The sequence below is a fragment of the Globicephala melas genome, chromosome 15 (assembly GCF_963455315.2).
Source record: "Globicephala melas chromosome 15, mGloMel1.2, whole genome shotgun sequence".
Taxonomy (NCBI): Eukaryota; Metazoa; Chordata; class Mammalia; order Artiodactyla; family Delphinidae; genus Globicephala; species Globicephala melas.
The window spans coordinates 40,238,449-40,253,936 of NC_083328.1; the positions used below are offsets into that span (position 1 = coordinate 40,238,449).

General features: G+C 46.4%; 1 protein-coding gene across 1 annotated transcript in view; it reads left to right on the forward strand.

The window, feature by feature from the left end:
• The window catches only part of SLC24A3 (solute carrier family 24 member 3), a 460,077-nt gene that overhangs the window by 393,175 nt on the left and 51,414 nt on the right, over window positions 1–15,488 (forward strand). Inside the window, exon 7 of the mRNA XM_060285209.1 lies at window positions 7,718–7,792. Within this exon, the coding sequence (XP_060141192.1) occupies window positions 7,718–7,792 (75 nt within the window). The remainder of the gene's footprint in view (window positions 1–7,717; window positions 7,793–15,488) is intronic.

Consider the following 15,488-nt stretch of genomic DNA (forward strand, 5'->3'; position numbering starts at 1 on the left):
TCCAGCATAAGTAGACAATGTAGAAAAGGTTCAGCTTTCCCCTCATCCTAAGAATATTTATTCCAAAATCACTAAACTTCCAATTTTGTGCTTATCCAAAGAAAGTCAAAATAGTTATCTCAACCAATGCCCAAAATCTAATACATAGGGTTACCAGATTTCACATAACATAGGGCATCCCGTTAAATTTCAGTTTTCAGATAAGCAACAAATATATTTTCAGTATATTCTTCCAGGTGATACTTGAGATCATACTTTTAAGTTAGTTATCGTTTACTTGAAATTCAAATTCAACTGGGTGTCCTGTATTTTTTCTGGCAACTCTACTAATAAGCCAACTGCAGGTGTGATGGAGTAGTTACTGTTAAAATAAATACGTAAAATTCACGTTAACAACTAACCTTGTAATTGCATTTTTGTTTTGTTTGAATAAGATTTTTATTGAAGTACCACGTAGATTCAGAAAAGTTCACAGCAGTACACAGAAGTACATCATAAGTACAGCTAAATGACTTTTCACAACTGAGCACACCCCAGTCACCAGGACCTGATCAAGAAAGAGAACAGTCCTGGCCTCCAGGAGCCCCTCGTGCCCTTTCAGACTCTACCCCCGGCCCCAGGGGAACACTATTCCAGACTTAAAACAGCACAGTTCATATGCTCTGCTTTAGAACCTTATGTAAATGGGATTGGTTTTTTTTTTTTTTTTACTGAAGTGTAGTTGAATTTACAATGTTGTGTTAGCTTCAGGTGTACAGCAAAGTGATTCAGTTGTACATATGTATATATTTATTCTTTTTCAGATTCTTTTCCTTTGTAGGTTATTACAAAATATTGAGTATAGTTCCCTGTGCTATACAGTAGGTTGTATAGTATATATATGCTATTTTATATATAGTAGTGTGTGTATGTTAATCTGAAACTCCTTATTTATCCCTCTCCCGCTTTCCCCTTTGGTAACCATAAGTTTGTTTTCTATGTCTGTGGGTCTGTTTCTGTTTTATAAGTAAGTTCATTTGTATCATCTTTTTAGATTCCACATATGAGCAATATCATATGTTTGTCTTTCTCTGTCTAACTTCACTTTGTATGATAATCTCTAGGTCCATCCATGGTGCTGCAAATGGCATTATTTCATTCCTTTTTTATGGCTGAGTAATACCACTCCTGGGCATATATCTGGAGAAAACTATAATTTGAAAAGATACATGCACCCCAGTGTTCACTGCAGCACTATTTACAATAGCCAAGACATGGAAGCAACCTAAGTGTCCACCGGCAGATGAATGGATAAACATGTGGTATATATACGAGTTGTATTTTTAGGCTTACAAAACTCTGTGTGTGTGTGTGTGTGTGTGTGTGTGTGTGTGAGTGTGTGTGTGTCTAGGAATGCTTACTCTGATTATTGGATTATTATGTAAATCCACGTTTAGGGTTAAAGCAGACACTGCTGGTGCCCCACCCATGACCCTCGCCCTTACCGTTTCAGTTCCCACTGGCCTGACTTCCCCCTGCCAGAACCTGTGTTTCTCTGTCTGAGGGCCCTCCTTGGCCAGGGAATCAATAATACAGGTGCAGCCCTGAAGCAATGACTGGTGGGAGTAGGTGGATAAATACCCCAACTCCCTCTCCCCTTGGATGAGACAGGAGAGAGGCATGTTCTCCAAGGTCCCCCAGAGCGCCCCACCAGGATCGTGCCCCAGTTTCCTGCTGCTGTGACTTGCTTATTACCTTTTCATCACCTGCCTCACTTCCCCCAACAGCGTTTCCTAGAATCACCTCTCAAATAAACCATATGCATTCGAATCCTTGCCTCAGGCTCTGCTTCTGGGTACATCCAAGCTAACACGTCCGCTTACATGAAATTACCCTAAATGCCCTACTTTTATTCAGCAAACTTGTACCTAGTGCTGGTCCCTAGGGTTGGCACAGCAATGCCTGGCAGTGAGTGCAGACCCCGCACCTGGTCCTAGGTGACTAGGCAAAGGGCTCCAGGAGCACAGCTGGTGCAGTCCTCCCCTAAGACGGAACTGACCCCCCCTTAATTCTGATGTGTGCGAGAACAGTCCGAGCTACCAAGTTTTGAAGGCCTAGCAGGCAACACTTACATCCAACGTGAAAACTCCTGCACCTGCTGTTTTGAATGATTGAGAAGGCACTGCTGCATCCCAGGCACTTCAGGTCATTAGAGCCTCTGTGCTTATTGTTCAGCCTGACCAATGAAGAGCATTCGGGAGATACTGTGTGCCTGCACGGTCCTGATGTGGCCTTGTTTTTATTTAAATGTATCTCCAGTAGCAGCTTGGTTACTTGTCATTTGTCTTCCTTAAGTAAAACTAGAGCTCAGAATGGGTTTTCTTAGAAAAAATAAAATTTAAAATATGACTTCATTTCCTCTTCCTGTTTGCAAAGATTAATAAGAGGACATTAAAGCTTATTATTGCAAAAGCTTATTATTGTCTTTTTACACAACCTATTTTTTAAATTTTATTTATTTTTTTATACAGCAGGTTCTTATTAGTTATCAATTTTATACATATTCGTGTATATAAGTCAATCCCAGTTATCATGACCTATTACTGTCCATTCTCGGCTGTAAATTTCCAGAAAGCAGGAGCCATTTGTATTTCGGTGACTTTTCCCAGGATCTAAGTGTTTTGAAAGTGTACTTGAATAAGGAAAAGACAGTAGCGCCAAGACCTCTCCCTCACCTGCTCTGACCCCTAGCACCACTGGTCACCCTCATACCATGTGGGGGACACCCCAGAGCCCCCATCCCTGCTCCACATCGCATGGCTGTCTTTCCTGAGATAAGAATTGGCTGTAGGAACTGTGTCAGCTCAAAAGCTTGGAACAAAACTCATGTTATGATTTTCAGATCCCTTTTCCATGAAATTTGTGTGAAATAACATTTCTCTGAAACGATAGCAGTTTTATGTTTTATGTCATGTAACCATTATGGTATTCTGACTGCTTCAATGGCTTTTTAAAAAGGCAAAGTGCTCACAGGTTGAGGGTATTTGTTCCTTTTAAAATGTGTCTGCAATGTCAAATTCCATTCTCCATCAAGAAAAATCATAAATATTAAATCCTATTATATATGCTATCTGTTCATATGTATGTGTGTATATTAGCATATATATCAATAGCTGTATATAGATTTGCAATACAAATCCATATGCAGAAAATATATCATTTTATCATGAATAATTAATTTTAACCTCCTGGAAGGAGTGAGAATTCCGGATTATCACTCAACATTTGAATAAAGGAGAAGGTATTTTCCTCTGTTTTGGAAGTGTGGATTGTTTTTTTTTTTTTCTTTTCGCCTCATGCCACTCTGAAGCTACATGAAATTATAAGAAGGAAACTGAAGCTGCATATATTCAATAGAAAAAGAGTGAAATGCACTCCAGAAATAGAAAAGAAATAAGATGAAATTCCAGCTGGGAGGGATTCCTAGAGCTATAGGGGAAAACAGAGCCTCTGGCTTTAATTTCTGGAGGAGTCTGCCGGCGGATGGCCTCTCATAATCTGTGCCATCTGTATTATTGATTAATGAGGTCAAGGGCAGCATTACTCACTGTTGGTTCTCTCCCAGGACCCCTGTTCACTTTGCAAAGTGCTCAGGAAGCACTGTCTTCTCATCACCATCTCCCCCGCTCTGGGTTGGGTGACGCCTGCCAACAGATACCAAAGAGCCTCCCTCCCATGTTGATGCAGGGGTGCTGACAGATCCCTCCCTGCCAACGAATGAGTCACATGGTCGCTGGCCTCTTCTCGAGATAAAAGCCCCTTCACCAAGAAGCAAAGAGAGTGGCTTAGAACCAAGCATCAGTGTATCCACATCTGTGGCAAAGTAAAATATTCCATCAGCAAACAATGAACTGCATTGGTGTTCTTTTTTTTAAAAAAAAAAAAAAAACACTAGCTAAATGGAGTAGTTTCCCAGTTTTCTAACTGACTCTCTCCCTCCTGGAATATGTCCATACCCTATCTGTATCCCTGTCTATTGTCACTGTGGTCACTCCTTCTGCCTTGATAACTTGCCCTGAGTCTCTTTAGAGCAGTATATTTTTAAATTGAGCTGTGGTAGCTGCTTTTTGGTCTCTCACCTCCAACTCTTCCCTCCTTTGGCTGCCATCTCTAATGCACCTGCCTAATGGCTTAATGTCATGGAGAAAAAAATATCTCCATGAGAGGTGTCACAGATGGGTATCTGCTTTTACCCTGCCTCTGTTTACGCATTGTAGCATAGAGTGTCGGGTCAGGGCCGTGAGACCCAGGCTTCTGGGTTCAGATCCAAGCCCCCACCCCACTGGTAGTCGTATGACCACGGTCAAGGCTTCACCTTGGTCAGGTCCAGATTGCAGGCCAATGAGGGTGACACTGCCCACCTTTTGGGGTTGCTGTAGGATTGAATGAAATAACTCTTCCAGTCCTCTTGTTTGCAGGAAGTGTCAGGTAAATCTTCACTACTGTGGTGAGTGGTGGTCACAGAAAGGGAAGGTAGAGGTGGACATGAGGTCATGGTCACAGCTTTCACTATAGATATTGCAGAATCAACGATGCTTTAATTCCTTCTAGAGTGTGGAGAAAAATTATTCCCTAATTTGCCTCCTTATTTGTCTTCCAGTTCATTGCTTCTATAGAAAAATTGGTTTTGCATAAATAGACTCACAGACATAGAAAACAAACTTATGGTTACCAAAGGGGAAAGTGAGGGGAGAGATGAGTTAGGAATTTGAGATTAACAGATACACACTACTATATATAAAATAAACAACAAGGACCTGCTTATAACACAGGGAACTATATTCAATACCTTGTAATAACCTGTAATGAAAAAGAATCTGAAAAAGAATATATACGTGTGTGTGTGTGTGTGTGTGTGTGTGTGTGTGTATATATATATACCTGAATCACTTTGCTGTACACCTGAAACATTGTAAATCAACTATACTTCAATTTAAAATTTTTTTAATAAATAAATAAATTTTTTAAAAATTGGTTTTGGTAAATGTAGGCTCTGAATCTGGAGCTGAAATTTGGAGATAGTCTGTACATTGAAAACTATTCTATTTATAAAGAGATAAAAATAGATCGCTATCCATGCAGATTTGACATCTAGGCTCAGCGTGAGGTGCATTTCTTGCAGGAGTAAATCTAAGTGGATAACCTGTATTATACTTTCTTATTTTAGTTTTTATTTTCATTAAAGTTATATGCACAACCACTTCCAGAAGGCTTATGAAAGACGGCCACCTTCCCGTCCCACCCTTCAGAAGCAGCTACTTTCCACTAGTTTGGTTGTTCCTGACACTTGCTCAGTGTCTCCAAATAACGTGCTTCTATGGCAGTTACTTGACTTTTCAGTTTCCAGAATGCTCCATGGCTTCACAGTAGTGTGGAAGAGGAAGGTTAAGGTCTCTTTCAGCCCTGCCCACCCCGATTGCCCAGCCCTCTGTCCTCCCCAAACAATTACACCATAAATTTGCTTAGACAGTGGTTTATGCTGTGTTTATTATGACTATGTGACCACTGTTTATAGCTGAGCCAATAATGGGTAATGATTCATCTTCCTTTCCTGCACAACTCTGTGTTTTCCCCATGGTTTAGAACTGTCTTTCTTGTTGTTGTTTGTTTGCTGAGGTATCTATGCTCTGTTCCCAGAGATCTCCAGTCTCCTTTCCGTGGGTTCAAAATCATAAGATTTTCCATCAGTTTTGTCCTTCTGGCATCATTTCGTCTGAGTCTTCTGACCTGCTGCAAAAATTTCATCTTGGATTCTCCTTTTACCATCATTTTGGAATCTTCCTTCACCACCATCTTGGAAATCTTCTTCACTTATTATGGTAGATTTTTATTGTTTGGTTTAATGGTTTATTGTAACATAATTCTCTGTAACAATTGTTTTACTCTCTGATTTTAGTGGAGCACATCCTCCAGTAGCTTTCTGGGAAAAGATACGTAGGAATTACATTTTTTCTGAGATAACTAAACTTTTATTTTTAGTCTTCTCTCACCCTTAATGAACAATTTGGTTGAGTGTAGAATTCCAGGTTGAAATCATTTTCCTTTCTAATCTTGAAGGCGTTCCTCCATTGTCTTCTAGCTTCCAGTGCTTTGGTTGAGAAATAAAATGTCATTCTGGTTTTGATCCTTTGTATATATTCCTGTTTTTCTCTCTTTGGTAGTTTCTAGGACCATTTTTTGGTCCTGGCCTTTGGAAAATTCACAATGACGTGCATTGGTATGCATCATTTTGTCCTTTGTGCTGGAAAATGCACATCCTTAACTTCTGGGAATCTTTAATTATTTATTTGATTATTTCCTCTCCTCCTTTTTCTGGAACTTCTCTTCTTTAAATGCCAGGTCTCCTGTTTCTGATAAGGTGAGGGATGTGCAGTCACTGGTCTGCTTGAAGAGAGGGAGGAGGTTTGGGATTGAATTCTTAAACAGTCTCACGGTCATCCCGTTTTCAGGCCACATTTACCATCACTTCTAGAGCTTGGCCCACTGCCTGCTGAATGACCAATTGTTCTTCTGCTTTCAGCCTCCAAACTTTCGTTGCTCTGATCAGCTCTTCTATTCTCCTTTCCTCCCAGGTTTATGTCTTGTTAAAAAAAAAAAAAAAAAAAAAACAGTCCTTTTGCTGTTACCCTGTTATAGTGCAACAAGAAAGAGCAAAGGTACACTGGTATGTGTTCAATCTGCCATCTTTAATTAAAAGCCCAAGTGATTTTTTAAGAAAATTCAGAATTGATATTTGCCACATGTTTTAAGTCCATTAGCCTAACTATAATAAATTTTAAAATATTCACCACGTTTTATGACCTGATGGAAAATGAACAGTCTAGTCCAATTTGTTCTGTTCCATAGACGGTAAGTGATGGTCACAGGTTCTAAGAGTATACGGTCCAAGGAGAGATGATAAAAGGGTAAAGTTTGTTCTAAAGTGATTCTCGTGGCACAAGTTCTCTTCTTGACAACCCTGTCATCTGTAACTTAGATCTGCAAATACACATCCATATAAGGCAAAATTAGCAACAGAAAATACCTCAGTGTCCCTACAGCAGTGGAAGAATGCGTTAATGAAAAGAAGCTGGCCTCATTATTCATTTATGGTTCTATTTAAGTCATATCTTTCATGTTATTTGAATCCAGAAAGCCCTCTCTGGTTTGACTTTGCCTGATCCTTTCTTCATAGCCGCACACAGCAGTAGGGGAGGGGAGAGGCCAAAGGCGGCCTTGTCCCTGGAATCCCTTTTCCTGTTGTCTTTGGTGCACCGTGTGCCTGTCACTGTCCCAGCTGAGAGGTGGCATTTGCTGTGTCCTTTTCCACTTATGAGGCCAAGGGCAAAGGCAGCTAGAAGTGTCCTGTGGCCCTGGGGTGGCTGACACTTTTCTAGGGAGGTGGGAGGGACTGTGAGTGACAGCCCAGGAAGCAACTCTGACAGGGCACTGGGACTCTCCCAGCCTCCTTTGGGAGCGTCTGCAAAAATGGACCTACTCTGCAGAGCAGAGGAAAAATACCAGCTTTTGCTCCAAAGGAGACTTTGAAGGACTTGCAGAGGAGAAGTGACTCTTCCTCCAGAGCAGATATCTTAACCTGGGCCCCTGCCCCTCTCTCCTCTCCTACTCCAAGGAGCCAGGCTGTCTCCCTCGCACAGTCGATGTCCTGTTTCTCACCTCCTCTCCCCTTTTCCTCCAGGTTGTGGCTCTGTCCTCCTGGTGCCTGCTGAGGGACTCCATTTACTACACGCTGTCCGTGGTCGCGCTCATCGTGGTAAGTGTGTGATGGGCACCTCGCCTGGATCCCGGGCCTCTTATCTCCCAATCATCCTTCTCAGCTTGGGGTGACGTGTGGCTCCTCCAAGTGGAGCAGGTGCGTGGAGGCGGCTACTTTGATCACTCAGAACCCCAGCCTGATGGTCCGGTGCTCAGAGCAGGAGCTGGCTCTGGTCCCCCAGCTCCATGAGCGTCCCCTGCTGTTTTCCTACGACTCCCCCGACCCTTTGCACTCACTTTCCTCATGGGCTCCTCTGTAACTCCCTTCAGCATCCCTGGGTGTGGACCTTCCTTCTCCCCCTTACTCTGTGCACTCTCCCAGGACACGCCCTGCCCGTCCCACAGTACCCGTTGCCATTACCGCCTTCACGCGGACACGCCTACACTGTGTCCCTAGCAGTGGGTAAGCAACTCTCTACTAGACACCTTCATGCCCCACACCCAATGTGTCTCTACACTTGGGATGATTTCCCCAAGACTGGACCCTCCTCCTTTATTTCAGCCCCCGTTCCTACCCTAGCTACCCAGCCTGGGAATGATATTAAACTGACCTTCCCCCCAACTCCCAACATACGCATTTGGCGTCAGTGTCCTGTGGATTTTCACTTTGTAAAAGTCTCCCCGTGTGTCCCCCGTAGCCTGTTTTCCTTGAGGCTTTTTGCATCTCTGGCCTGCACTGATGAAGCTCATTGCAGATTAATGTAACGAGTAGCATCACAGCTGCCCACCCCCTCCCCCTCTATTCCCCCCTCCCTGGTCAGTCCTCAGAGCTGTCCAAACGGTGTCTCGACAAAGAACACCTGCAAATGCCAGTCCTGTGTTTATATGATCAGCGGCTCCATGTCCTGTGGGGACAAACCCAAATCCCTTAGCTTGGCAAGCCGAGCCGTCTAGGAGAAGGGCAGGAAGTCAGAACAACACACAGGAATCGGGAGACCTGGCTCCTAGTTCGGGTCCCCTTCTCGCTAGCTCTAATGACCTTGGAGAAATCAGTGTCTCCAGGTCTTAGTTTCCTTACGCACAGAACGGAAATAGATCCTCTGAAGGATTTACTTACCTGTTTACAAAGCACTTACCTGTATATTATTTAATTATAAATAATTTAATTATAAATTAGATTTAATTATAAAGCTGTATACAAATAAGTCAAAAGTGATGTTTAATACAAGACTTTCCCCAAGGAATCAGATGGGTCAGTTAAGTCAACAGCTGCTCCAAGTGAAGAGCTTGGGTTTACAACCACAGCACCCTCATTCCAGGGGCGATTGACGATCAGGAGGGTTGAGACCAGCCCCCCAAGGGCAGAAGTGCTCCGACGTACACGTTGGACTGAAAACACAGTGTGTCTGTTGAATTCCCAGTCAGCAGACTTAAGGACACCTATGAGCTCTGTGTTCTTGTACCTGTGGAAGAGGTACTATCACCCCCAGATCTAGAAGCCTCTGTTCACCCAGCCCAGACTGCTCAAACACGCTCTGCAGAATCTTTGTCCTGTGATGCCTGATCCCATACAGCTCACATGCACTCTGCTCTTCTGCTGTCAGGGTATTTTAGGATGATTTCTGAAAATTACATTTTTCAAGAGACGTGTTAGTGGATGGTGTCAGTGAACGCAGTTCTCCATTTTACTGAATTCCAGAAGGAGGTGTCCACCCTCCTAGAGACAAGGTGATGAGCCAGAACAACGCAGTCCAAGACCTCCTGGGAGGGACTTCCCTGGAGGTGCAGTGGTTAAGAATCCGCCTGCCAATGCAGGGGACACGGGTTTGAGCCGTGTCGAAGATCCCACATGCTGTGGAGCAACTGAGCCCAAGAGCCACAACTACTGAAGTCCATGCGCCTAGAGCCCGTGCTCTGCAACACGAGAAGCCACCGCAGTGAGAAGCCCGCGCACCGCAACAAAGAGTAGCCCCTGCACGCCGCAACTAGAGAGAAAGCCCATACGCAGCAACGAAGACCTGACACAGGCAAAAATAAATAAGTAAATAAACTTATACCAAAGGAAAAAAAAAAAAAAGACCCCCCTGGGAGCACGGACTCGGCAGCGTCCACGCCCGTCGGCAGATTTGCCGGTGTCAGTTTCACTGTTTTCACATAGACACCTCCTGGACCTGTGTGAAATAACCTGTCTTCTGTCACATTTATCTGGCCGTGTTCAAGATAGAACAAATGTAATTGTTGCTAATGACGTGTGAAGAAACAAAGCGGTTTTGCATCCTCAGGCTGTGGGCGACGCTCACCCGAGCGGGGTCTTTGGGCAAAGCAGTCACCTGCTGAGGATGAATCAGAGCTGACTCAGCGCTCGCAGGATGCCAGCAGCTCTGTGTTCCCTCCGATGGCAGCAGAGTCAAAAGCAAGTGATTCTTTGCTGTGACCTAGAGATTGGACTGTGTATTTACCGACCTGACGTCAAGGCTAGATTTTTATGATCTTGAGAAAAATTACCTTTCTCCACTGTTAGGAAGTAATGGAAAAGAGAACGTCTGGGTCCTCAGGGTTTGGTCTCGGTTCTTTCTACTTTAAGTGGCGTTCCTCCAAATTCAGCAGCACAGGAAACGCTCAGCATGCCTCCTGGGAACATGCAAACCAGAGATTTTAATTCAGTAGATCCTGGGGTTGGACCCAGGAAGCTTCACTTCAACCAGGATCTTCCCCCGTGATTCTGATGCCAGTGGCACCCACTGCGCTTGGAGAAACTCAACCTCAAATACGGTTGGACACCATTTCCTCAGATGTTCATGTGCTGCAGGCAAGGATCGTCTCGAAAGGGGAAGCATCATGGCAGCTTGGTTGGCTGGATTTCTGAGGGCTGTTCATTCTTGGGGTCATTTTCACATGAGACTTAAAACCAGCCTGAAGAGCAAAACAGCCTAATACCCGAAGAGCAGCGCTTAGCAAAGGAGGTTCGTCCATGTCCACGGATCTCTTCCATGCGCCAGCCCCAGGCTGCTGCTCCACACGCCATATCTTTTTGTCAAGGTTTCCTAGTCTCCTCTTTCTATGTTTTCCCTAATGTCATGGTAACAGCATCACTTTTCTTTGGGTTTTCCTTGTATAACACAAAGCTTCTCCATCGGACTCTGCAGTGGGCACTGAAAAGTCCTATATTTAGAACCCTCCTCCTACCCACAAATAATTACCAATAATTATCTGAATAATTTATTTTAACTATTAGGGGTTTTTTTACCCTCTCCCCCTTTTTATGGCTCTGAAATGTTCAGAAGGCAGTCCCCTGAGGTGCCACAATGAAGAGCTAATGCACCCGGAGGGCAAGTCCCGACTAAATGGGACCAGAGGCCACTTCTAAATACATCTGCCCACAGGGAGGAGCCCCGAGGACAGTCCCTCAGGGCTGGGGATCCAAAGAGCTGGAAAGACCACGCCTCCAGGGAGGCTTGGGGCCGCGGGTCCAGGGAGTGCTGATGGGGTCGTTACTACCTGGATTCTGAAACAGCTGACATGGACGCAGCTGCAGAGGCCCAGGCCAAAAAGCAGAAACACAGCACGGGTGTTCTGAAACCAACAGAGCTTCAACCGGTTAACTTAGAGACAAGGGACTCAGTTCACGTCGATATCTGGGATTTACCTGACCTTTGCTCTCTGCTATTTTCTAGTTTGTTTGTTGTTGCTGTTTTTTAAAGAGAGAGCGAAAAAATAAATAGATAAATAGAGAGCGGAAGAAATTAAGAACATGCTCTCATCTAAAGCAGTTCTAATTGCAAAAGCGTACAGCGCCTGTCTCTCAGCGCCCTTCCCCCGCCCCATCAGGCATCCCCCTTTAGCCCAGGTGACATTCTCTACAGTGAAGCATCAGGCCCTGGAGAAGCTTGACATGGCCTAGGAAGCTCGCCCCATGACTTGGGTCTCTTTCTGCAAGAGAAGTGTCGCTGTTTAGGTTCTGAGAGCATCCTGGGTCCTTCGGAGCATGTCCTGTGTGCAGCTACACGATGGGTACTCCGCAGACCCTCATGGACTCTCCCCAAGGACCCACCCCCACCTGACGATGGCAGCTCCAGCCTCCCCATCTTCTTTCTCCAAATTCCAGCAGACCCGACAGACAGTCTCTTTTATTGAAATGTTACTGTAATTTACATAATCATGTAATTTACATAAATGCAAATGATTCATTACATCGTCAATCTAACAGCTGCCCTAAAAGGAATACTTTATTTTTACCCTTCATCTCTGCTTCAAGATGGGGGATTTTGAGCACCAAGAGAAGGGAAAGTTCCAGGGGGTATGGAGCGGCCTGTGAGACAGGTTCCAGATAACAGACAGGCTCACAAATGCAGCTTGGGGGAGGAGGGGCTGCCCACCTGGAGAAGGGCCGGGTGGGCCATTGGCAGTGGGGGGGCCCCTCAGGGCAACCTGAGCACAGGCACAGCAGCAAGGCTCATCCGAGGTGACACTGCCCTCTCACTCAGTGCAGCCCCCCACTCTGATAAAGAGAGACAACTCAGCACTGTCCAATATGATAGCCACCAAGCACGTGAGCCTTTGAGCTCTTTTTTTTAATTTTTATTTTATATTGGAGTAGAGTTGATTTACAATGTTGTGTTAGTTTCAGGTGTACAGCAAAGTGATTCAGTTGTACATATACGTGTGTCTATTCTTTTTCAAGTTCTTTTCCCATTTAGCCGTTGTACTCTTGAAATGCAACCATTGCAACCAAGGAACTGAACCTTATTTCATTCATTTCAACGTATGAGACCACATGTGGCTAGTGCCTATCAGCTTGGAGAGCACAGTGGTAGAGAGCAAATCCTTCCATAGAAAGTATACCTACATTTTCACGGGCACTTTCAACAGGCATAGACTCCACGCTTCCTACGGGACTGAGTACAGTGTTGGGTCTGTCGATGGAGATTTCCTAGTTCAATACTCACCACTGCACAAGCAGCTGTGATAGGAGTCCCATTTTACAGATGGCAACACCAAGGCTCCAGAAATCCAGGGATTTGCTCAAGGTGAGCGAGCTGCAACCTCTCAGACCAACCAGAGCGGGAGGAGAAGATGTACAGCTGCATCAGCCCAGCAAAGAATTCAGGTTTTCCCGCCAACAAAACCTGCCTCGTACAGTCTGGCTTTACCCCACCTACCACGAAGTCCACCTTCACAGGGGCACCCGGAGGAAGCGCTTACTTTACCTTTGGAGACTGAACGTCTGCCTCCCTCTCCTGGAAGTCTTTCATTAAGACGACTCACCTTAAATCTCCTTATCTCGCCCTTTCTGTGAGAGGAAAGTGCCTGACATGTACCCTGCTGACTGTCCTCTGGTACCCGCTGTCCTCCAAGGCCTGTTCCTCTCGGGCCCTTCCTCCTTCTCCAGTTTGGAGACCCTGAGGCCCTTCTGCTCACGATTACATCTCAGGGCCCCAGCAAAACGGGAATGACTCTGGCAGCCAGAAGATTCTCACACAGAAGGATGTGAGAGAACATTCAAGTTCCTCAAACAAACCAGGGGGTCCCCTGTTCCCTAATCCCTGCCACAGTGAAGAGGCAGGGCTGCTCTTAAGTGGTGCTGGGGTCAGGGAGGGAGCCGGGGCATCCGAGCATTTGCTCCTAGAGCCGGGAATCGGGTTGGCTGGACGGGATTCCAGGAGACTTGCTCTTTCCCGAGGACAGCAACTTGGACATTTTAGTTCCTCGCCTGTGTTTTTGCGCTGCTGAGCGAACGTAACCTTTTGCTTTAACAACCGTCATCTCCTGTATCCTAAATTGGTCCTCTCATCACTGTTTCTTCTGCTGTGGCCTGCCCTGCAGGTTGATATGGGATGTCCAGCTCTGCTCAAGCTCTGCCTTTAGTTCCTACCCTCCTGTATCCCCAGCACCGTCAGGTCGGCCAGCTGGAGATGCTCATGTCAGAATCACGATTTACCCTGCAATTGGAAACCATATCTGTGCCTCACAGCTGTTTTCCAATGTATTCCATCTGACTCCTCCCCTCAGAGGGAATCGCCGTGGGCTCCGCTAAGCCACCCGCACCCCTGTCCCTGAAGCCGGAGGAATGCAGGACGCCGAGTAGGCACGTCTCCTGAGGGCATCTACTCCGTGGGGGGGGAGCAGTTTCCCTTCCCAGCAACGCGGGGAAGATGTTCAAGGTTTCAGCCTCTTGAAAGAGAATGATGGTGTTGATTTTCTCCTTTTACCTTCACTGCTTAAAATTCTGATGGTGCCAGAGATTACTGTACAAGCTACGAGGTCTCAGCTCCAGCACAGCAGCCGCCCAGCGCCATGGTTACCGCTTACAACCAGCCAGCCCAGGGCCGCCGTGCGCTGCGGGGCCAGCCTGGCCTCTCCTCTCCTGCCCACTTGCCTGCGACTACCGGCTGTCTGTTCCTTGCTGTTCCGCCTTGAGTTCCCTGGGTTGCTCGGTCATCCAGGGATTCACCTGCCTGATGGAATCCTGTCTCTCTCGGAAGAATTCTATAGCAGACACCAGCACTGAAAAGCTGGTTTCCATGGTACCCAAACGTTTCGCGGAGGCCTGGAGGAAAAGAGGGTTTTTTCAGATTCACTCCTGTGAGTTCCCATTTAGCTCGTCTGCGAAACACGTGGAAAGCTTAGCGTGAAGCCGGGGGTTGCTCTGGAGGAACCAGATATGGGTCAGAGAGCAGGTCCCTGACCAGCCATGCAGCAAATCTGGGGCCCAGAGATCAGCGCACCCACGCGGGCCCTGGCGGGGGGTGGGGGGGGGTGGGGCAATAGCGGCCTCGCCCCAAACACAACCAGCAGAGCACAGAGAGCTGCTTTCCCAAGGCTCCTCTGCAAAATCCCACTTGGGAAAAGGGTGGGGCACCTCCGACCGCTGCGCTCAGGTCTGGGGACTGCGTGTGGGTGTAACTGAGGGACCCACCCGGCCCCATCTCAGAGCACCGGGCAGGAGCTGCCTCCAGAACGTCACCCCGCCGCGTGATGGCAGTGGGCTGGCCGCAGGCCGCTGCAGGAAGCGGTCTGTCCAGGGGCCCTTGCCCACCTCCCAGGAGATTTCATGGAGCCGCCAAGGGGACTTGGTCCAACTTGATCTCAACATCTCTGCCGGGGCCGGGCCGCTGGGATGCGGGGCCGGGACGTGAGCGCCACCTAGTGGGGACCGGCTGGAACTGGGGGCGCAATTTCTTGTTTCAGGTGGGGCAAGGCGTGTGATTTCAGGTTCTCTTCTACCCTAGTCACCACAGGTGGCCACACCTGGTAGGGTACCACGAGGTACCCTCGTGGGCCACAGGGTAGCTGAGGCCTCAGGGCTCCAGGTGGGCAGGGACCAGCAGCGCTGCCTCTGTCGTTAGGAAGTTTCTGGTTCCCTCCCCCCACCACGTTTGCATCCAGGCATGCCTCACTATTTCTCTGCTATTGTGTTCCCTGTAAATTCTGCTCGCACTTTGGAATCCTTTGTACAATTAAGCCCATTCTGATTTTTTTTTTCGCCTGTCAGGTGGCACAAAATAAGGCTTCTTCAAGCTGCTTGCATATTGCGGAGTGTTAGCTGCCCTCCCCAGAGAGGAGCATTAAATTGGTGATCTAATCAACTCTTTACTAGTATCTTGTGCTCTCTTAAGTGGCTCTGAATTGATTGTTCCAGCCTGCTGCCCAAGACTGATATTGAATTAACTTCAATTAATAGAAAACATTTTCCAACTTAAATCACTGCTTCTGTTCCATGATTTCTTGGATTTTTTGAAAGCTAGCAATTATGT